Below are 22,615 nucleotides of genomic sequence, written 5' to 3' on the forward strand. Positions count from 1 at the left end.
TTGTTCTTTCAGGTGGAGGACAAGAGAGGAGATTCGGGTACCATGGGAATACGGAGGTTGACCTAGTTTCAAGTGGCAGGAAAAGATAGGGTGTTCCCAGGAGGAGGTCCCTCACCACCAGCACATGCACACATCCGGTTTGTCAGCCCTCGGAGCAGGCGGCTTCAAGCGCGTTGCTTAGGTTGAGGCAGTGGGGCCACAAGGTTGTCCCGTTGGGAGTCAGGCCCAGAGTAGGGTAGTTTTGACCACAACTGTCCCACTGGCTGCAGCCTTCACCAGGGAAGGTCCTACATGGCTTACCATGAGAGGCCAAGGCGATGAACTTGAAAACCTCAGGGACCTGTATGGGACCCTCGGGGAGAGAGACAGAGGGCGACACCCAAAAAAAGGAGTGAACAGTCGAACCTTCGTGTTGAGCAGACAAATCCTCTTCAACGGACAAATTCGGATTTGGGTACAGCCCGACTAAAGACCATTAAAAACATGACTCAGGTGTTTGTTTGCTGTTTTCAACTGTATAAATCTTTTGGTGACAGTAACAGTGAGGCTTGCAGAGCTTGGAGATATGCCAACATTTTGCATGAACAAGTCTGATGTATACTACTTCTTTATTGTGCAGTAACAGTGTCTGGTTGTAAGCATTGCAGAGTCAAAGTGGCTGAGAAACACATGGGAATTTACATACTCCAGAGCACATTAATCCCCAGCACACAAACTCAAGCAGACCCAGTCACACTCGGCGGTTCCCTCTTTCCTTCTGGAAGAACAGGAAAGGTTTCAGACAAGTGAACAGTGTTTTACTGGTCTCTGAGACAGTTTTACATCTACATCAAGGCGGATCTTGGTCTGATCTAAGCCATTGCCTGGGGGGATGGAAATGTTGCAGAAGGAGAGGAGAGGACTGTGTTTTGATTATTAATTGGTATTAAAATTCCTTCCACGCCTACTTTAATTTTTAATGAGGTGAAAGTCAACTCTCACTTTCAGCAGGCCGTAGAGGTTCCGTTACGAAGGAAAATTGGTAATAAAGAGTATGTAGTCATGTTTGGGCAGGTCAAGTTGACAAAAGAGGAAGTGAAAGTTGAGGCCTGTGTTGGACAACATTTATAAAAAGTGAGGATAGTTCTCAGGAACAGGGAAAGTCAATGTGGAAATAAAAATAACTAAGCCAGACATGGTCTCCAGACAGGAAGAAAGGATATTAGTTATTTACTCCTAATTTAAATATAAATCCAAATAACCATTATTTTCCAAATTGTTTTCTTAACATTTATTTGAAATACCTCATATCAAACAATTTGAAAGAGTTTTTGACCAAAGAAGCATTTTGCTGTCTCTTGGGGAGTACATCCAGGGAAGGATCCAGGCTGCTTTAATAGTATTTAGTAACAGCCACTCCATTTGATCTTAGTGTAATTATCACCAATCTGCCTTCCACTTTTCCAAATACTGTCAAATAGTTATAATTTGAACTCCTCCTTACTCTTCTATTCATAATTCCTTAGGGCTTTTTACTCTTTGTCCAAACTGTTCTTACAGTCTTCTGTACTCTGGGGGCAGGTAGGGGAAATGTTCAGGGCTTATCTGCCAAAGATTAAGGAGGAAATGCAGTGCACATAAGGTGGTGTGATAATAGCTGCCTTGGTGGTTGTTTAAACTTAGTAGTTTTAATGCTTGTAATGGGTTTAAGGGCAGTTTGAGCCAGTTTGACACATGGGAATTTGAGCAGAAACTTGCTGCAGACACACATTAATTAAATATATAACACACACAGACAAAGACATACACATGTTTAATTGCCAAAGATCTATTTCATATTATTATTTATCCTTTCTCGTGGCAGGTTGTGCTATTGTTGTCCATTAATATTTCATAAAGCAGTTATTTTCTGCTTATGAAATATCAGGCTTCACATTATTAAAGAGGAGAGCATAACAAATAACAAATGCATAGAAAAACAACAACGCCCCTTTAAGGCAACGCTGTGAGGGACTTAGGTTGATAGTCCTGGAGAAAAAAAATCTGGTTAATTGGCCAAGTTATATATACACTTAAAAAAAAAAAAAAAAAAAAGTAAGAAAAGAATGGAAATACTTCATTTGACAAGTAAGAAATTAAGGAAAACGTCTATTAATAATTTGGGAAAGTGGGTCTTTATGGGTAGAGGCTGCCAAAGTCAAAACAAATTGAAGCATTCAAACCAATATAAGTAAAACGTATCTTGCAATGCTCACGGTATTCAGTTATGCTCTCATTCAAAATATTAAAACTATTAAAATAAACTTTTTTTTTTTTTTTAATTGAACCCTCCTGGCCCATGGCATTAAAACATTTGGCTCCAATGGTCTCACTATCGCTGTCACACAGGGGTATTACACAGCATTCAATTAACACCAACCACTGATAGCCCGTTCTGGACTTCGATTTAACATGTGCTTCCTCACGATCCACATTAGGGGCTCACAAATGTGACAATATGAATGTCGTCCTTTAGAAAGAAGTCCCTCTCGCCCCCTTCCTGGAGCGCTGAAATATTGAGTGTGACACGGGAGTAATTGCATGGGAAGTAATCAATTAGACACACAACTGAAGGAGACCTGAGGTCTGTGGGCTGCCAGGCAAGTGGCTTGACTGAATTCTGGTGACGTGCACCGAACCAATCTCGCCTGCCTCCTGTGGCAGAAGTGCTCTCACATCTTGTAGTAGTTAGACGGTGAATGAAAGTCTCAGGGATCAGAAGAAGGCAGCAATTTTACGCCCCTCATTCAGCCGTCCCTTTTCAGGGGGAAACACAGTGACTCAAATCGTCCCTTTCACCTTTCCCCGTCCTATCCCATCCTTTCCCATCCATCCGCTCAGCACATTCCCGTACATTCCCTGAGATTTCCACCCATTGAACGTCTCTGGAGAACAGAGAAGGACCAAGTGCATAAAAGAGTTTTGCATACAGTACGCAGTGGTATAAACATGACATTACATGTGTTTGTGTGAAAGGCATCAGTGTGACAAACCCAAGGCAGCCAACTGAAATATGATGTCAGACAGAGCGCCAAAGAAAGAGGGATAAAGAGATGGAAGAAAGACAGAAAATGGGATAGATAAAGAGAGAGCAGATGGGCCATGAAGGAGTGGATAACGCCTTGGCGTAAAACGCAGGCTTGTGTACATGCATGCGATGAGAGAGGATCATTCAGCAGATGGGGCCTCAGATTGGATGCTTCATTTTGGACAGACGCAGTGCAGGCGTAGGGTGGTTAGAAAAATGAATCAACAAACACTAAACAAATCGGGAAAAAAAGAGATACTGAATAAAATGAGGGAAAGGGAGGGGGTGGCAGTAAAATGCGTTAAATCAGAAAGCTCATCTGTGTTGTGCTCCTTATTGAGGCTGTTATTATTTAGCCTGGAAAACAGGCTGTAATTATCATGTGAAAGCCCAGAAGCTGCCCAGGGTTCACGTGAATCCAGACAGCAGTGCTGAAATTGTTTGCCTAAGCAAGAAGGAAGACACTGTGGGTCAGAGTGAGTGAAAATACAGATTGGGAACTTTTAAAATGTCAGGGGGCAGCTCTGTTTAACCTTGGATATGGGGAGAAAAAGTAGAATGAAGTAGACGCTTCTCTTAACAGCAATCAGAAGGCTCACTTGCACATACAATAATCTTTAATAACGTGCAGTCTTTTAGGGACCAGCTTTTTGTCTTCAGATGGCAGATTTGTCCACACTGTCAACTTTTTAAACTGTTTTTTTTTGTCCCCAGAAAGTGTTGTCAAACAAACAACACAACTCAAACTTTCCACACTTAGGCATAGAGTGCCCTCTTTATATTTCTTATTCTATACACCCTGTGCACACACACCATCCCTCAACTTTTTCCCAGCTTGACTGTGCCTTATATTTCATATTCATGAGGATAACTTAGCTAAGCTTGATTGAAAGGTGCATCAGAGGGAGTCCTATCCCTGCTCAGCCGGAGACCTCCTCCGCCCCATCCCTCTCAAATCCAGAGAGTCCATTCACAGCTTGCAGAGAGAGCACCCGGAAAATCAATAAGTGCAATGCTACAATATACTAGCGACAAATTGATTTCATCCCAAGGCAATTTCGACCCAAGTAGAAATGCGTGTGGGTTTCAGCAGTGAAGGGGTCTTTTACTGCACCTTCTCTTGATTAGCCCCTTATGTAGTTAATAAGTTTTATCCTCTTATATATGTTGCTTATGGATTATATTGATCATTTTACACCTCTCCTGGGAGCTACTGGCAGAGGAACGATGGACTAATATGACAGCAACATCAAAGGCCTCGTAATGAATAAGACAGCGAGCCTAGGACTCACTAAAGAACTTCAAGGAAGGAAAGTTTGATGTGTTCTGCTTGATGTACAGGAGAGGATCTTTCTTTATGGTTCAGGCTTATTTCCTTCCTCAGCAGCACGCTGTAGAGTGATGACAACTGCAACAGAACAAACTGGGACACAAGTGACTTTTCTCTCCCCCCCAGCAAGAGCCTGTTTAACTGTCAGGTCCATCTGTGCAAAAAGCAGTGATATGATAGACCCTCCAAGACAAGTTACTCGTTATGAAGTTATGGGGCCACAGTTTTGGATCTGATCCTAAACAGTCCTTTCTCCCCTAACTTTGTAGGCATATACAACAGTACAGAAGTTTTAGGCACTAAAAGTAAGGTCCTTTCAAAAATAACTCCAATGTGAATTGTTTATATTAAATTAGCAATTGGTAATAATATGTTTTGTTCTATTTGCTAACCTTGTAAAACAGCAACAAAATCAATATTGGGTGAAACCATTGTTTCCCTTGAAACAACATCAGTTTTCTTAGGTAACAGATATCAAGGCACTTGACAGGTAGGTTGTTCCAAGCGTCTTCGACAACTTGTAGTTCCTGTTTGGATTTATTCTAATTGTCTTCCGTTTCTTCAGGTAATCACTGTGATGACTCAACCATCATCGGGGCCCTGTGGGGACCATACCACTTCTTGTCCCTGAAGATGGTTCTTTATAACCCCTTTCTAAGAATGAGAGATAGGTTAGGATTTTTGAATTTTCAAATTGTTGTCGAATAGTTTATACGATGATCGTCTTGTCAAGTTTCCCTCGATTTACCAGCACCTGATAGAAATGTGTTACTGCCTCCAGAAGGTGGTGGTACTGCACCTAAATACTGTTTCCCAAAAGCCATTTAACAACAAAAGGAAGAGAAGAAGAACACCTTGCTACCAGGCTTTGGTAAAACATGTGTGGAACTGTGAGATTAGATGTTACAAAAATCGGCAAAAGACTACTACAAACGTCAAAAGGTTCTGTGTGGAACTCCCTCCAACAAATGAACAAAAATGAGATGCAATGCAAACTGGGCCTTGTAAAGCTAGAATATCATAAGTCTACCACCACTTTGCACAGTCCATTGAGAGTGAAGCACCAAGCAGATGGACCATCCACACATTACAATCAGTGGCTGGTTTTGTTACCAAAGTTTGATGTTAAATGTGCAGAGAGCAAACAGAAACCTTCATCTCAAAGATGAAAGCTACAGACATGCTTCCCATCAGATTTGTCAAAGCTAACGGTTTTCTAAATTTGATGTAATTTGTTGACCCTGAGCTTACGATGTCAATTAATCTCTCTCTCTTTCTGTGTATGTGCGGGGGCAGGTCTTGGAATAATAGTTATATAGTTCCCAGTTATATAGTTCCCAGCACAATTCGAATAGCATTTTTTTTTTTTAAATGCCCATTCCCACTTAGCACCAAGGGCAACATTGAAGATTTTTGGTTAATAAGCTGTAATAACAAAGAAATCTCCAAAAGTGAAACAATCGCACTGCAAGAAGATTTTGTTTTTTTTCACTAACAAAAAAGTGAGAATATTCTTTTTTAATGTATTTGTTAGCAAAAATATACTAAGAAAAAACAGTCAGTTGTGAAGTAGAGCAGAGTCAGGCCGTGGCTGTTGTGCATAATTCCCCTCTACTTCATGGCTTTAGGCCACGGATGGCACATCAAACAGTAGCTTCTCACAGAGTCCAGCCCCGGCTCCCTCAGCACTGGCTTCAACTTGGCACCACAATGAAAAGGACTTGCTTGGCAAAAAGCTTCTGGTGGTGCTGGACAAACGGAATTCCCTAAGTGTGGCACAGCGTGCGAGAAAGAATAGAAGATGGAACGTAGCACAGAATCACACAGCGTAGCTGCACATGCAGACTGATGGCTGTGTTGTTTCCCTCGACTCTGGGGAATCACCAGGAAGGAAGAGTTGAGGAGAACAATGAGAGACAACTGAATTATTTAAAAAGGGGGTTTGGAGGAGGTGGAGACACAGGCTCAGTGCCATGCTTTTTCCCTGGAAATATAAATTAATTCTAGTCACGAAATAAACTATAATCTTTCAAAATAGGAAGAATTTTTGATTTCTAGTGCAGCTTGATGACGTTGTCTTTCTCATGGTACCTCGGTGTTGTCTTGGTATTCTTTACATCATGCGTATTCATTTATTAATTGAAAAAGATTTTTGGCTTTAGTCTAGTTTTCGTCAGTGACATTTGAGTCTAAATGTTTAGCTTTAAATTTTCATATATTCAAAGCATTTTTTGACACCTTTGTGTATGGTTACATGCGTTATTCACGTTGACCAGGATGTTGATATCCATGTCCCTTTGCTCTACAGCGATCTGAATTCTGACGGCTTGAACAAAACCCCTCTGTCTAGCCTCCTCAACTAACATCAGCATTGACATTAACACAGGGTGCCGTGGTGTGGTTCATTAAAATAATGTTCATGGCCTGTCTTTAGCTTGAGAAGAGATGCTAATTTGTAGGATAACATTAATACAGTGCTATTTCGTTAACAAACATCTAGATAATTAATTTGATTGCCATCCTTAATCCTGGAATTTATTAATTCCCTCTAATAACAACATTAGCAGTAGTAGATTAACTTTATTTCTAAATAAATGTGTGGGACCTGCTTGCATGTGCGTAGTTTATCTGGTTCACGTGGACACATTTGCATAGGCCCGGACTGATGACATTTACTGTTATTCGACCAAAACACAAATTGCTTCTCTCTTCACGTTCGCTCACTCAGAAGATTTGTACGGCTGGATTTAACTTCAAAATGAGTAAATGACACCTTTGATCTTGAGTTGCACACATCATGAGCTGTCCCTGGTCTGCCACACATAGCCCTGAAGTGGAAAAGCTCTACATCTTTTTTGCAAGTCAAGAGCATAATTTTATGCGACCTCAGGGTCAGGGCTCCTGAAGAAAACCAAGCAACACAAGAGCCCTAGCTTCCCACGCAATGTTTTCCTACTTTGTACACTATTTATCAGCAATTGCATTCACTGTCTTCTCCAACTCCTGACGAAACACGCTTCGTTCGATTGCAGAGTGGGTCATAATTCAGATGAGAATAGTTTTTGCGGGAGTGATCGGCAGAAACGCCAGAAGAGATAAAGTCTTTACACAACACTGTGAGTAAACATCATATCCTTTGGTGTGCAAGGGTTAATTGTGATAACAACACCACTCGGGATCTTGGGAAAAGAAGAAAAGGCCGACCGTCTGCATATTCTCATCTTGTGTGAAGGTGACAGAAGCCGTGTTGTGAAAGTAACAGTTAATACTTACATCTTTCAAAAGAAATTGAATTACTTTGCAGATTACTGCATACAAATATAATTTAGTTACCTAGGAAAGTAACTTTTGCGTCACTTTTAATTATCTGCTTCAATTCTCTCAATGCACACGTATTATCAAGTGATGCGAGCAGCGAGCTCTCCTTTGTCTCCCGACTGTTGAGGGTCTCTCCAGTCTGCTTTCGGTTTGACATGGACGAACCTCCCTTACTTCAGGTCGGGGTGTTGGGGAAGCTTCGCGCTCCATCACTCTCCCTGTGGCTTCTGTGCCTGTCTTCTAAAGCATGTGAGCACCGCATGCCTCTCGTTGTCCCCATTGGCATCCAAACACTTGGTTGAGGCTGCAGGAAGGCAGGGATTGATGGTTTCCCTTGCGAGATAGGATTGAAGTAAAAAACAACCAAATCCTGTCTGGGCCTAGATTCCAACCAGATGACTGTTGGGTACTGATGATGAACTGTCCACCTCCATTGAAGCGATGCACTCCCGGTTCACGCAAGATGGAAGTGATAAGTAACAAGCCCACTTCGATTTCAGTAATTTTAATTGAGTTATTTAATTTAAAAAGGTAATTCGTTAAATTACTAGTTTCTGCCAAAAGTAGTAGAATGCCAGGTAGTTACAACACTTGACTGAAGCCAGTAAACAACTACCAGCACAGTGGCCAATTAATTTTTTTCAGTCTGCATTGAGCCCTCCAACCTTTTTCTCATTGCAATTGTAGCTTTGTCCATGTTTAATTGTGGCATGTGGTAAGCTCTTTGCATGATTCTGTCTTTGTGATACTGGAGATATTTTTGACATCTTACTGTTGAATTAATTACAACTAATGCTACCTGTTGCCAGTCACAATTGTTAAATCAAGAAAAAGGTCAAATAAGTTATCTTGTGCAGGACAAAAGAACTGGTTGAACAGCTAAGACTTTTTATCCAACAAGGTAATGAAGTATATAAACAGTTTCAGGTGAGAATCTGTGAAGCATTCCTTTTAATCCACCTCCGAGGTGTTACCTTTGAAATTGGTAGAAATATAAATCAATCTGTTTTCGTTTGACCATGACCTTCAGTTATGAAGAGGGTCACACAGTGAATTGCTGTCATTTGTTGCCTCCAGCTCAATTATAAATTGGAATATAAAAGGTAACTTTATATACAAGATTTAGAACTGGTTGTTTTACTGACTCTGGGTGGTGTACTTAAACAAAAAAACAAAAAATATACCATAAATAACCACAAGACACAACACAGACAAATGTGAGCAACCAGAATATAACTCAGCCACTTGCCTGTCAGGTTCTTCAGACCCAACTGCCGCAGGCCGAAGTTTCCATCACGTCTGTAGTTGAGGAAGATTGCGAGAGAGTAGCGGTCCTCGTATAGCTTTGTTCCTCGGATGATCCTCAAGTTCTCCAAAGGCAGGTAGTCAAACTGGTTCAGAGCCACCAACACGTAGCCAGTCACTTCTCGGATAGACTGCGGACAGAGTTATGGAGGGAGTTGTTAGTTTGTGTCTTAACTATGGAGAGTATGGAAGCAAATCCAATTTGAATGTGAAAAATATGAAAGGGATTAAAATGTGCTTTTCCCCATGGATCTGAAATGATTGATTCTGCAAGTGAGTTAGTGCAAGGATAAAAGGTAGAGGAGCATCATCGCTTTTTCAGCATATGAAAACTTCAGGGTTTAGTCCATAATGTTTTCAGGCAAAAATGCAACAAAAAATATGTTATAAAAAAAAGTTTTACAACACATCTGGATAATGAAGAGAAACTATTTGCTGAAGCTAACAAACTGCATGTCTCTACATTTGGTTTTCCTTCACATTGTGTGGTATGTAAAGAGAAATTGTAGACTGGCATGGTGGTACACTTGTAGCAGCAGATGTCAAATGAAATATACTTAGTCACACCACTGAATCTCGCTACTGTGACTTTGAATTAGACAAAATGGCTGATCAAAATGTCTCCTTTCTGTGTTTATTCTTAAGTCACACTGTGATAAGCATTAATAATTCAAGAAAATCTTGTTTATTTGGAAAGCTCCAGTATATATGTGCTCCTTGCCCCAACAAATAATACGTTGCTCTGTAAAAGTCTTTGTTTAAAAAACTAAAATCATCTTTTGAGCTTTAAATATATATAGAATTGAATACAGTTGCCTCTGAAAATAGATGCACTCAGAGACAAAGCGAGTGGTGGTAGAGAATGCAGTACAGAAGCAGAAGAAACAAACAAAACATGACAGTCTAAAAAAAAAAAAAAGGAAAGTCACATGAGATCATTGACGGCATCTATCTTCAAGGTCACTTTCCACAGATTCAATAATGCCAGTGAGTTGAGTTCGAGCATCTGAGCGAGGCGAATTTGCTCCAGGGTTTGTGACCTCACTGCAAAACTTGGCCCAGGGTTCAGCGCTCATGTCCGGGGCCCGGCCCGGAGTGACTGAGCCACAAGGACAGCCATAGCTTCACACTTTAAATGTCATTTAGGAGGGGATATAACGACTGTCGAAACTTTGGTGAGGAGCCACCCAGTTGGAGCTGTTGTTGCATGAATCAAAGTGACAGGCGGTGTCCTCTTTCTCCCATCCACCATCATGGTGGCTGTCATTAGCAGACAGGCGGTCAGAGAAGTCTTTCCACGCCGGCCCGCTTATTCTCATAATCAACAAGTCTCTGTGTGAAGTGCTGTTGCAGCTGATGTACTGAGCTGAAATAAGTCCTAAGGAGGGCCCTGGCAGTGTAGTCATGGCGTCTGACAGCTGTCAGAGAGCATGGCCATCAGCCACCAGTCACAGCTCCGTCATCATTACCCTGCTGATTACCATTAATAGAAACAGACGGGCCAGAGTCTGGCGAGTCTGAGTATATTTATGTGAATGAGTGATGGAGACTTTTTATTCAGTCTGTGTCTGCATGTGTTTATTGGTTTAAAAACTAGCTGGAAAATAAATTTAAAAAAAGATGAAGTTAGCTCCTTTGTGTTACTGAAAATATTCTAACAGTTAGAGAATCTCTGAGGATCATGGTGTGTCCACATGTCAAAACTTGATGCATTATTGGAATTTATAGGTACATTTGTCATTGTAAATCCTGGGTGGATGTATAGTAGAACTACAATATGCGGAGCGTATTCGATGTGTGTGCATGAAGTACTTTGTGCCATCAGTGTGAAACACAGAGTACAACACAAGGTTTTTTGGATGACTCACATTCGCCCTGCTGCGGGTTTGAAGGTCTTTGCAGTCTTGCTCAACAACCAAATAAACTCAACTCTGTGTAGTACATTGACATAGCCTTGGACACTCTGCCATATCCTCCTCATCAACAATCCTGTTTCTTCCACCCAAAAAGCAGAGGGTTGCACACAAAGGTAAGGGCAATCAATTCTGCCTGCCTCAGCCTGAGCACATATACAGTAGCTAATAATTACTTCAGGGCACACACTTCATAGTTGCTTTTATACATGTTTTTTTTTTTTCTGAGGCTGTTGATTACCGCACTCACACAGTTGTCGGTTTGTTATTTTCAAGCCATTGAATCAATACTTTCCAAAGTGCAGCCGTGCAGAGGGAAATAAAATGAGGGAGAGAGAAGATGGCAGATCCACAAGCTTTTCTCCCCACAGATTGTTTGTTCAATAATGAACTGCATGAAAAAGGGGAAACAACTTGTAGTGATTACAGGCTCTTGCTGAGCTAATGGACAAATCTGCTCTGTGCGTGGTCACTTTCATTAAACACACATCAACAAAACAAGCAACCCCCCCGGTTACACCGCTGGTGCAGGCCAAGTGCACGGCATGCCCGCTTCATGGAAACAGGCACCTGGATAACAACGAGCTTTACCATGAGCCCCACAAAGGAATAGCGCTGAAATATAACATTCAAAAGGAAAGAGTAGAAATTCAAATTATAACACAGGTGCCACTGTAACAGCGTTTACAATTTTTGTCTGTGCTAGCAAGTCATATCCTGTATCTAGCTACAGTGCAATTAGAGCAGTAAATTACCTGCTAAATATAACTGCGTGACCTATTGTTGTCCTGGATTTCTCCCAATAAAAATAGCTCTGCAGCTCTTTGGATAAAGGTGTGTGAGGCACATGGAACAGAGACACGGCCTCACCTTACTGAAACCAAAGTTGCGACATCTTTGTGCTTATTTTCTATTCCTGTTGACATAACCTCATGTTAACCTCTGACGGTATCAGATGCACTGCCATTCCAGATTCGAAGAGGTCAGTGCAAACTGTTGATCATCCGTAATCCCTTCAGTGAATAAGGATGGAAACGTGTTGTGTAGACACTCGGAAGTGGGACCTTCTTACAACACTGTGCAGCAACCCCCCCAGTTCCTCCAACCTACAAGTCTCCCAAGAGATCAAGGTTTCAGGATCTCAGCAACAATGAACAAAAGGGAAAGAAAGAGCCAGATTCACTAGATTAACAGGGATTTCTCCCTCCTCCCAAAACGGGAGCATTTGTGAACGGAAGTGTGGCGGCGGAACAAACCCCTCACTTGAGTCACCGAGACGTGCGCAGTTTTGAAATCAAGTCCTTCAATCCCTGACTTCTAAAAGGAGGAAGAGAGGGGTGTTTTTTGGGGTGGAGGCAGTGAAGGGAGGAAGGAAAAAGGGTAGAGGAAGAAAGGGAACCTGAAGAGGGAGGAATACACATTGCAGCAGAAGCTCGGTGAAGTGGACTGGACTGGGTGTACATATGTTTTAATGCATAATTAAAAGCCCACCTGTTCCAGGTCAGAAGGGTCTGAGGTTCTGAGGAAGGGTGAAATGTTGGGGCGGTGCGGGTGGGGGCAATGGACACCATTAGCATGTTCGAAGAGACTGAACACACGTTACCATGATTGCCTCTCATTACCATACATATTGAAGCACAGAAATGTGCTCCGCTGGGCTGCGGTCATTGAAGTCAGATACACAGGAATGCACTGGGAGGGCTTAAGGTTTGCATCACTAAGCCCTCATCCTCCATTTCCATATCGCTTCTCTAAATCCGCTGCCTGAGCTCACATCCACATCTGTAAACAGACACAGAATCCGGATGTAGTGTCTACAAGTGTAAGTAAGAAAATCCTCCGGAGTTTTGCAAACAGATCATCCTCAATGTAACTGACAACCTAATGGAAATTTTACTGGTAAATGTCCCATTTTGGAAAGTGAAGGCTTCATTACTGTTTTGACATTAATTTCTGATATTAAATGTTAATAAATGAGCATTAACCGCGACTGTGTATAAATCACACATATCTCTTAAAAAGTCAGTTATAGTATGACTCTATTATGTCATCATACTGGCGTTGCCTGAGAGCAATATTTCCCAGCAGGAGTGGTGTCCCTGATGGAATCTGTAAGCTATTTTTCAGGCTTTTTTTTTTTTTTTTTCATATCCATGTTTTGGTTTAAGTTGCCCACCTCCAACCTGCAAGCTCCCCAGTAACACCTCAATCCCTCTGGAGAGGCTCAAACCCAATATGAGCCACTTCAAACAACTGCAGGTGATGCTGCCTTTGATGTGTGTGTGTGTGTGTGTGTGTGTGTGTGTGTGTGTGTGTGTGTGTGTGTGTGTGTGTGTGTGAGAGTGTAGGAGAGAGTGTATGCGTGCAAATCACAGAAGTATCTTTTATTGCTTGGACAAGATGATTATGATAAATCATCTTTAAAGATGAAGAGAAACTATCCCTTCTGTTTCTTACACCACAATTTTGATGCTCTTATAAAACAAATGTGTGTGTGTGTGTGTGTGTGTGTGTGTGTGTGTGTGTGTGTGTGTGTGTGTGTGTGTGTGTGTGTGTGTGTGTGGCTCTACAAAGGAATCCTCATGAGATTAGACAGTTTTTTGTTTTTTTGCTGCTGTCGACTGTGGTTAAAATTAAAAAAAAAAAAAAGCAAAAAGAACAAATGCCATGAAAGCTGATGAAACCCCTCTGTTAGCATTCCATGTCCTTCTCTTGCCTCTACGGAGGGTCAATGCCAGCTGCTTTCTAGGAACGCTGTTCTACTCAAAAATTTCACTGAGGAAAATAGCATTTCAATTCTCTGCATAACAAGGCAAGAAGGACTATTTCACTCACTTAAAGTGTGATTACAGCAACAAATAAGTGCACAATAAATCAATACAAGACAATGCAACAGAACAGGAGTTATGACATAAAAAAATGTATGTGTTTGGCTTTTGTTTGAGGTTTTGAGAGGTTGTAGCTTGCTAATGATATTGGCAAGAATGGGTGACTTTGAGAAGTCCCTATTCAGGGTGTGTATGTCATGTACACAGAGGCAATGTTCAGTACTTGGTTGATGTTTGAGTGTCATTGGTTGCGACAGGATGACAGTTTACTTGCTAAGCCCGATGACAAAAAAGCCCTGTAAGGTGCATGCATCATTGACAGAAAACACCACAATCGTCAAATACAGAAAAAATAGGTTGGATATGGAGGGAATCATGTGAACGGGCAAGACATAGCCATAATACATATAATGTATAAAGGAGAGGTTCTCTTTGAAAAAGCTATGATATATTTTTATTTGGCTGAAGCCCTGTGTACAAGACAGGTGGCTGTTCATTAGAAAAGGCAAATCTGAGGATCCTCTCAATTTTGAATTCCAGTTCTCAAAGAGGCAACTTAAAGGAGCATTTAATTTTACTTCAACCCATGTACTTCCTATATACGTGTCTGTAGTGGCTCTGTGGGTCGTGCTGACCTTGCTCTCGCCACCTCCTCTAAATTAAAGACATCTGGATAAGTAGCCCGAACTTACTACAGCTTTCCAAATAGGCGCAGTTCCTGACTTCAACTGAAAAGAAACACATATAGTAGAGAACAGAAATTTTGGCGTTGCCAATACCTTTTGGAGTCTCTGTGTGGGTAAATATGCTTCAGTAAAGCTAGCAGTTCTACTACAAAAGACTCTCTGTTGTATCTGTCTGTGTGTGTGTGTGTGTGTGTGCGTGTGTGTGTGTGTGTGTGTGTGTGTGTGTGTGTGTGTGTGTGTGTGTGTGTGTGTGTGTGTGTGTGGTGGTGGTGGGGGGGCATCAGTTCATGGTTGTAGCCCTGCAGGTTATCGTGGGTAAAGTTACTGTTTAATCCGCACTAAGTATCTTGTTAAGCTCTGAAAACAGGAGTTATCAGTGGGCCCATGTTGTGTTCACTGCCACTGCAGAGACATACATTTTTTTCGGGTACAATATCATTTCCCCTATCAGGCTTGCTCATACTAAACACAAGCTGGGTTTACTACAAAAATCTGTGATTATCTGCACAGAGCAGAAAAAAAAATTCTAACAAAAACTTCTAAGGAGCTTGTTGAGTATTATTAATTTGTTTTAATGAATTCTATTTGTTGTGATTTTTGTGAAGTTGTGGGGTTTCAAGAATGCTTCTCATTGCGCCTGAATATTTTCTTTAACAGCCTTTCCACATTTTAAGCAATGTGGTGGAAAAGGCTACTTTTGCTTTGCTACCATTTGGCCAGTTAAGGGTGTAATTTAATACAAATATCACTCCACAGTGTAGCACACACATACACAGATAGAAAATATAACAAATACACACATGCGATGGGTATTATAATGTCTGATATCTCCTATCTGGTTTGAAATGGATTTGACCTGTTTTATATGAGTAAGACAATTGCTTAGTGTTACAACACAAGACATATGAGGGTGGATCAGTAAGTTCTGCTCCTGCACATGAATGATGCACAGCCACGTGCAAAATACACTGTTTTTCAAGCAATTATGACACCACAGTATAGTTTGTGTCCATAGTAAAACAAGGTATTTTGTCAGGTGATGTTTCTGATGGCTGCCGTCATTGAGGAGAGCGATAAAAAGGAGAGAAGTAAGATTGTCTGTGACAACTGTTCCCATTAATTCGCCTTTTTTAATCCGGGCTAAGAGGTGTGATTATGCTGATATGTGGCTGATCTGTGTAAGTGTGTAGATCAGCCACGTTTCTCTCCTAAACTCTCTCTCATCTTATTTAACACCTCTCCCATCGTCTCAACTCAGACAATGAATCATGACACATCTCCTATTGATTTACAAACGAAGCCATTGAGAAAATGCAAGTCTCTTTCTCTTTACTTCTTTCTGTATCTTTCACTTCAATCTCTTTATTTTTGTGCAGCACTCTGAATGCATTTCTCTCCCTTTGTCTTGCACTGACGATTTTTACTAGTGTTACATTGATGAAAACCAAATGAATGCCTTTTATTATCGTAACAAAATTGTAGTATAGTGTACTAAGGTACAAGGTATATCTCTAATTGCATGTTGACAATTGTATTAATCTTTTTATAATCATTTGGATTAAGTGAAGTCATTGAAATGTTTTTTTTTTTTTCTCCATGTTAGAAAAGCACAAAGCCTCAGCGAAAGTTCCCTTTATTGTTTGCTGCCATTGTCAGTTTCTTTGGTCAACAGCCTATGCAGCATTGTGAGAGCAGGAATTCAGGAATTAAATCTTTGGCCAGTGATCAGTTTTGGGTAAACTCCTTAAGTGAAGCCAGGATGAGATGCATTATTTATAAAATGTATGTCTTCTGCCATGACTAACACTTCTCTGAGCCAAACAATCCTCCTTAACAGCCAACTGGAGGGTGTGAATACATGGCAGCCGAGCGAGTCTAGCATAAACCAGGCCTTGGTTGATGCTATCATATTTGTTGTTGTTGTGTCAGACCGTATACTGGTTGGAGAACTTTTCAAAGTGGCCAAACTTTGAAGCTCCAGTTTGGTGTGAACCCCAAACTCCTTTTCTTGTTTTGTGACTTGTTGGAAAGTGAAATACTAATCAATCAACTGTTCAGATAAACAATGAAAGCAGAAACCACCCTTCTAAATATCGATGGAGAACATAGGTTGTATATAAAAATGGATGTTGTCCCTGGGTCTGACAAAAGAAGCCAATGCGGAAGTGCTTTAAAGTGCAATTCCTCTGAGAGCCACTGGGGGCTGCTACAATAGACACCCACTCTGCCAGGGGTGCATCAGGTTGTTTCCATACCTATATACACTATGCATCACTTCTTCAGGTACCATACTATAGCTGATATTGATGCTCCCCAAACCCTAAACACAATGGAAAACGTTCTGTTTAGTTTTAGTTTACTCTACGAGTACTGCTGTCATACCCTACTATCCTACTGTGACTGGGAAACAATTCAAATATTCATTTGAGAAATCAAATCAAATCAGAGCATTTAGCTTATGACAAATGTTTGATTCTGCCTTTGAGAGAAACACATGATCAGAGTGTGAGTAATTCTGGATAATGCATTCCAAGGGGCATCAATCAGGAATGAGTCAAATGTGAAAATGACCTTTTGAATGAAATGCAAGTGGAAGCAGAATGTAACAAATGAGTTCGGCTTAATTTTTACTTGGGACAACGTCCCATTTAATCATTTTCTCAGACTAAGTCAGTCCCTGTACAATAAATTGAACTCCAACCACAGTACAGGCCACTTATTATTATTTTTATAAATCAAAATGTGACTGTCATCAACTGTAAGTGTTCACTGGATTCACTCCCATTTTGGGCAAGACCTCAGTTTTGCTTTTCCTTAGCCAGGACCCATCATTCACTGACACTGATGCATGAGTGTTGCTCCATAAAGTGCCACATTCTTCTAGCACTGCCTTTATTGCTCTTGATCAGATGTGTCCCTTGAAATTTTAGGATGACTTTGCAATCCTTGTGAAATATATTCCTATATACACTCACAGGGTACTTTATTAGGAACACCTGAGCAATATAACGTAATCCAATACATCACTAAATACTACTTCTACAAAGCCTCTGTTTTTGTTGATCATGTCAGAAAGGCGATTGCTCCATTTTATGGTTATTACTGAGGTGGGATACTGGACTGCATTATTTTGAAAAGTCTCTCTCGTATTCCCATGTATGTTAATAGGGTGGACAAAATGTTAGGAACACTCGGTTGGTGCAGCTATATTTGAGTATAAGAAGTACTGGGAATATATCATATATCTTTCTTTTTTTTTTTTACATCTGTTCTGTTTACTGAATTCTGCCTTTCAAGGGTTTGTGGGCAGGAAAATATAAACCACACATACACAAACACGCACACACGGCCATACTTTCTCCCACTGTCTCTCATCATGGCAGCTCTTTCCCATTTCACCTTCTTGACAGTTCCTGAATTGAGCTAGAGAGCCCTCTGTCATTTAGACCGACTCTCACCTTTGGCAGGAAAATTAATAGCATGGTGTTCACCTTTTGTTATGCTATTGGAACATGAATACAGAGTGAGGAGAGAGAGCCATATTCTTTACAAAAGCACTTTCCTTCAATACCAATTTAGTTAGGTATACTTCTAGAATTCCTGTAAACTATCCACTGCACTGTTAATACATACTTATTTAGCAGCAGTGAATAGCAAAAGCACAGAAACTAATATAAACATTTACAAAATGCTTACAGCATTACATGTTGTGGAAAATGTACCGGCTTTTAAAGCTGTACATTGAGGGGTACCTGTATAGTGCAAAGTCTACCTGGCTTGATTGCCACTAGCCTGGTGCCACTAGCCTCACTCCACTCCACTAGACCTCGGGTTCATTTTAATCAATTAGCATGCGACAAAACCATCTGACTCCCTGCCTCAGCTGCAAGTACAAAGGGCATTTTTTTTCCCGAAGCACATCATTTAAAAAAAAAAAAAAAATTGTTTTTACTGAATGGCATCAGCGTGACAAGGTGCTGAGTGTTTATTCCGGGCTGGGCGCTAAACGTTTTCTTCCAGCCACTGAGAGTTAAAAAATGTCAAACTATGCGTAAAACTCTGCACTCGTCACGTACACCAGCCATCCAATCACAGTGAGGGAGAGGCAGGACAAATGCACTAAACCGCTGACACTTGTTGCTGATTGGTCAGCCCTTCAGAGCGGCTGAGCAAATTTAGGTTAGGTTAGGTAGTTACTTTATTAATCCCCGAGGGGAAATTAAAAAAAAAAAAAATGCTCATTTGAACAGCGTATCATGACTAGAATCACATCGAAGAATACTGAAGCTTTGAGCAATAGTATAGCAGATTTAGGCGAGATTTGTCACAATGGTGCCAACTAATGGTATCCCCTCAGCTACCTTCTAAAGGTGCCATCATTTGCTTTAATCAGCTTCATGCTCTTCTCTAGTTGGGAAATACCTGTAATCTACTGTTGTCTAGCTGACATTTTAATTTGCAATGTAATGCCAGGTTGCAGGCAGCATTAATTTCCTCCTCTATTTGTCTTCCAAATCCTACCTCGAGAAAAGATAAAGACGGACAGTAAAGGAGAACAGTGAAGTGACACACCTTCCCATGAGGAGAAGTTGCGACTCCATCAGAGCACTGGTAATGAGTGGACTCCTGTGGGGAATTCCACAAATTGACTAATTTGTAATTGATTCAGTGCATTAATTACCGGCCTGGTTACGCCTGTGTCATGGTTAATATTGTGGCGATCTGACGAGGCTGGGAGGCTCATCTGCATTGGGACTGTTCGGGTGGAGGCAGCCATTATTTAATTATGCCGCACATATCTGCGGTGAGGCAAGTCTTAATCCGAGAGTAATCACTTCCCTACGCTCCCCTACTATGTGCTGATGTGTGGCCTGGGGTGGGAGGTGGCCCTAGATCCATGTAGCCCATGGTTAGCTCTCTAATCAGGCCTGGGAGCCAAATCCCAATGGTGTTGTAAAGTTTTCTGGAAATAGGAGAAAATTTACACTGTAATGAAAGTTTATAATGATTCTGTGATATACTTCACACCGTGTTGGTGGTAAGCATCTTGGTTCCACTTTTCAAGTTCGACTCCTCAGCCTTTACACTACAGTTTCTATTAGTGTTTTGACTGAGATGCAAATTTACTGTGTGTATGTTAACCAAAAGGATCACTATAACCTAAAACTCTTTTTTGTGTATTTGCACAGCAGCTGTACCACATAAATATATACAAACCTTTAATGAAAACAATGAAAAATGTAAAGAGAAAGTCAGTAACCAAAGCGAGGTTGCAAGAGAAACCATCCAACTTTGCTACTATTTGACACCACACAGTCTTACATTCCCAGTTACATACCCCAAATTTGTTTGTTTTTTGCCTCGCACTGACTGATAAACATGAACATGATGTGTACAGTTTACTGACAGATGACAGTTCACCTGGGATCAAAAGATGAACCAACACATTTTGTCACATTTGTAACTGTTATTTAGAACTTTTCAGCCAATATTGGCCTATAACAGATATATCAGTATCTGCGTATTTGTAGTCCAATAGGAAAACTGTTTTTCTGCAAAATAATGCAGAAAAAATGCCTTGGGTAATTTACAAACAGTTCTATTTGTGGGTCTTTCTACAATTATTACATTACAGTTCATTGTTTCAATGCACTGATGTCATTTAGGACATTGACGTTTATCCTTAAACTTTTTAAATATCTGGCCTTCATTACATATCTCTATCACAACTTTTTGATGAACACATTCTCATTGATTTATCATTACTGTATTTTGTATTTTACTTATTAATATCAGTATTGGCCCCAAATGCTTCATTATACAAATAACTCAGATTACCTTTACTGGTGATTTGTCCATCCAAATGTTCTCCGATTTTGAGTGCCATTCTAAGATTACAGGGTAAAAGCATGAGACCTCTTGGGTAAACTTCTCTTCAGTGCTGAGGTAGAAATACCTTTAATTACAAAGACACTTAAGTGTGATTGGTTGAGAATGGATTCCCCCCTTGGAGATGTTGGAAACAACCTAGAGGATTCTGTGAGTTTTTGTGTGTGCGCTGTGATACTCAGACTTGTTCTAACTCATCACCTACAGAGACCAGATGTAAAAAATGGATAGTCTTTTAGTGGTTTTAAGTGCTTTTCTCCCTCCTGCAAAACAACTTGATGCAACATGATTAAAAAGGGTAAATACAAAGTAAGGTTTACCTCAGATTTGCCTCCTCATGTTTACTGCACACCATAAAAATAGACCTCATATTTTAAGGAAGAGTGCTGTCCATGTGACTCATCAAAACAGACTGTTCCATTTGTACTTGAAAAGCAAGTGGAGAGCACATACTGTACACTCCTTTTTCTCTTTATCAACTTTTAGTTCAACAACAGTCTGTTTTCAGCCCTGAGCAAGGAGAGAAGATAAAATAGAGGTCTCTCTCTCTCTCTCTCTCTCTCTTTCTCTCTCTCTCTCTCTCTCTCTCTCGCTCTCTCTCAGTTGATTATATTTCTGCTTTGATCTACAGAGGCCATCCTCCAACCATTCTCTAAGAGTTTGGACCTCGCACAGCACAACAAAAACAACACCCATGGCTCTGGGAGTAACCAGACTCCATTGTGCCTTTATTTTAGTGCGGGAATCTGAATCTGTGCCTGCAGGAGCTTTAAATCATCTACAGTCTGCTCTCTATAGGGCACACTTACCATCTATTTTGACAGGGCATCTTAACACAGAAATGTAGAAAACAGTCATTCTCAAACTGAGGTCCAGGTGTCTTTGGGAATGCGTATTACAGCAGGTGACCACAAATAATCTCTGGATGTTAGAATTGGATTCTGAGTAGGTCTCACTCACATCCGTGCAATACAGGCTATACAGCTCTGACAGATCAGAGTCCCTGAGTGGGTCAAAATCTTTCTTCTTACAACTTTACAACATTAAAACAGTAACAGTGCTCCTTCTACTGAAACACAAACTTTAAAATTAGTAAAGCCAGACACAGTCTACTGTCTAAAGGCACAATTATTTTAGCAAACAACATTTTACCAGGAGTCATTTTAGCCTTTTCGGCTACATTTAAATGACATACCAATCACCCTCTGGGGGTTCTATGCTGGTCTTAGCATCGTCAAATTAGAAGTCTACTCATACACTTCGGTGCAGGGGAGTTGTCACACAGCGGTCCTGTTACTTCAGTCCTCTAGTAGTGTCCCACTGAGTCTCTTAAGTGTTGCTGTGGGGGAGTCTCAGCCACGCTTAATGGCCATAACTGCATTATTAGCTAATAAAGGTTGATGGGGCTGGCGGCTCTATAAATTTAGGAGGACAGGATAAGAAGAATCAGTGGCCGTGTTAAGGTGAGGTCTCAGTCTGGGAATTTGTGTGTTCCTTTTTGCATTGCTCTAAGACACATCCTGCATATGGATCATGGTTGGATTCGTAGAGTAAAAACTTGGTGGTTTGTTTATGTAACGTGTTAAAGTCACAAGAATGGTATTCATGAGAATACTGAGAGCTGATCGTCTTAAATCAGAGCCTGGAAATACCTGGATTTAAACAACCAGCAAAGTTGCTCTCTTTGAGGACAAACAAGAACATTGTTACAGTAGTTCTACTTGGTATTGATCCACTGTGATGGGGCCTTCTATCTGGGTGTTCCAGGGCTTTTCCTAAAGCACTGAGTACTTTACTGCAGGCCACAATTTTGTTTAACTCAGGATTGCTGCCTTTGCTTTGCTGAATTGAAAACAATTTAAACTCAACTAAAAGTGAGAATATGCCTTTACCTCAACATGTTGCACATAAAGTGCATTAGATGTGACAATCTCTTGAACCTTGTTCAGATATTGCCAAACGTGTCCAAAGCTTTCAGGGCAAACTTTGACTACTTTGCTATTCTAAAACAATAGGAGTTATTTATTGGTTCTAATGTCTTTAGTATTGCTCTATACTGTATAAAATAGTAAAAAAGAAAAGAAAACCTTTTGAATGACTGGTTGTCTCCAAACGTTTGACTGGCACTGTATTTTTACCACTCTTTCTGTATAGAAACTGAAATAATTCGTTGAGATGATCAGAACTTCATGATAACTAACTCACTCACATACGCAGACGTTTAGCAGGCTGATAATCATACTGCTGTACTGTATATCAGAGGCAAAAATGATCCCATTACACATGTAATGTGCATGTTC

General features: G+C 40.7%; 1 protein-coding gene across 1 annotated transcript in view; it reads right to left on the minus strand.

Moving 5' to 3' along the window:
• The window catches only part of LOC138201251 (receptor tyrosine-protein kinase erbB-4-like), a 296,936-nt gene that overhangs the window by 126,853 nt on the left and 147,468 nt on the right, over positions 1-22,615 (minus strand). Inside the window, exon 3 of the mRNA XM_069154588.1 lies at positions 8,944-9,130. Coding sequence (XP_069010689.1) covers positions 8,944-9,130 — 187 coding nt within the window. The remainder of the gene's footprint in view (positions 1-8,943; positions 9,131-22,615) is intronic.

This window comes from Embiotoca jacksoni, unplaced genomic scaffold, assembly GCF_022577435.1.
Source record: "Embiotoca jacksoni isolate LCO1_2020_lvr unplaced genomic scaffold, fEmbJac1.0.p SCAF_2, whole genome shotgun sequence".
NCBI lineage: Eukaryota > Metazoa > Chordata > Actinopteri > Embiotocidae > Embiotoca > Embiotoca jacksoni.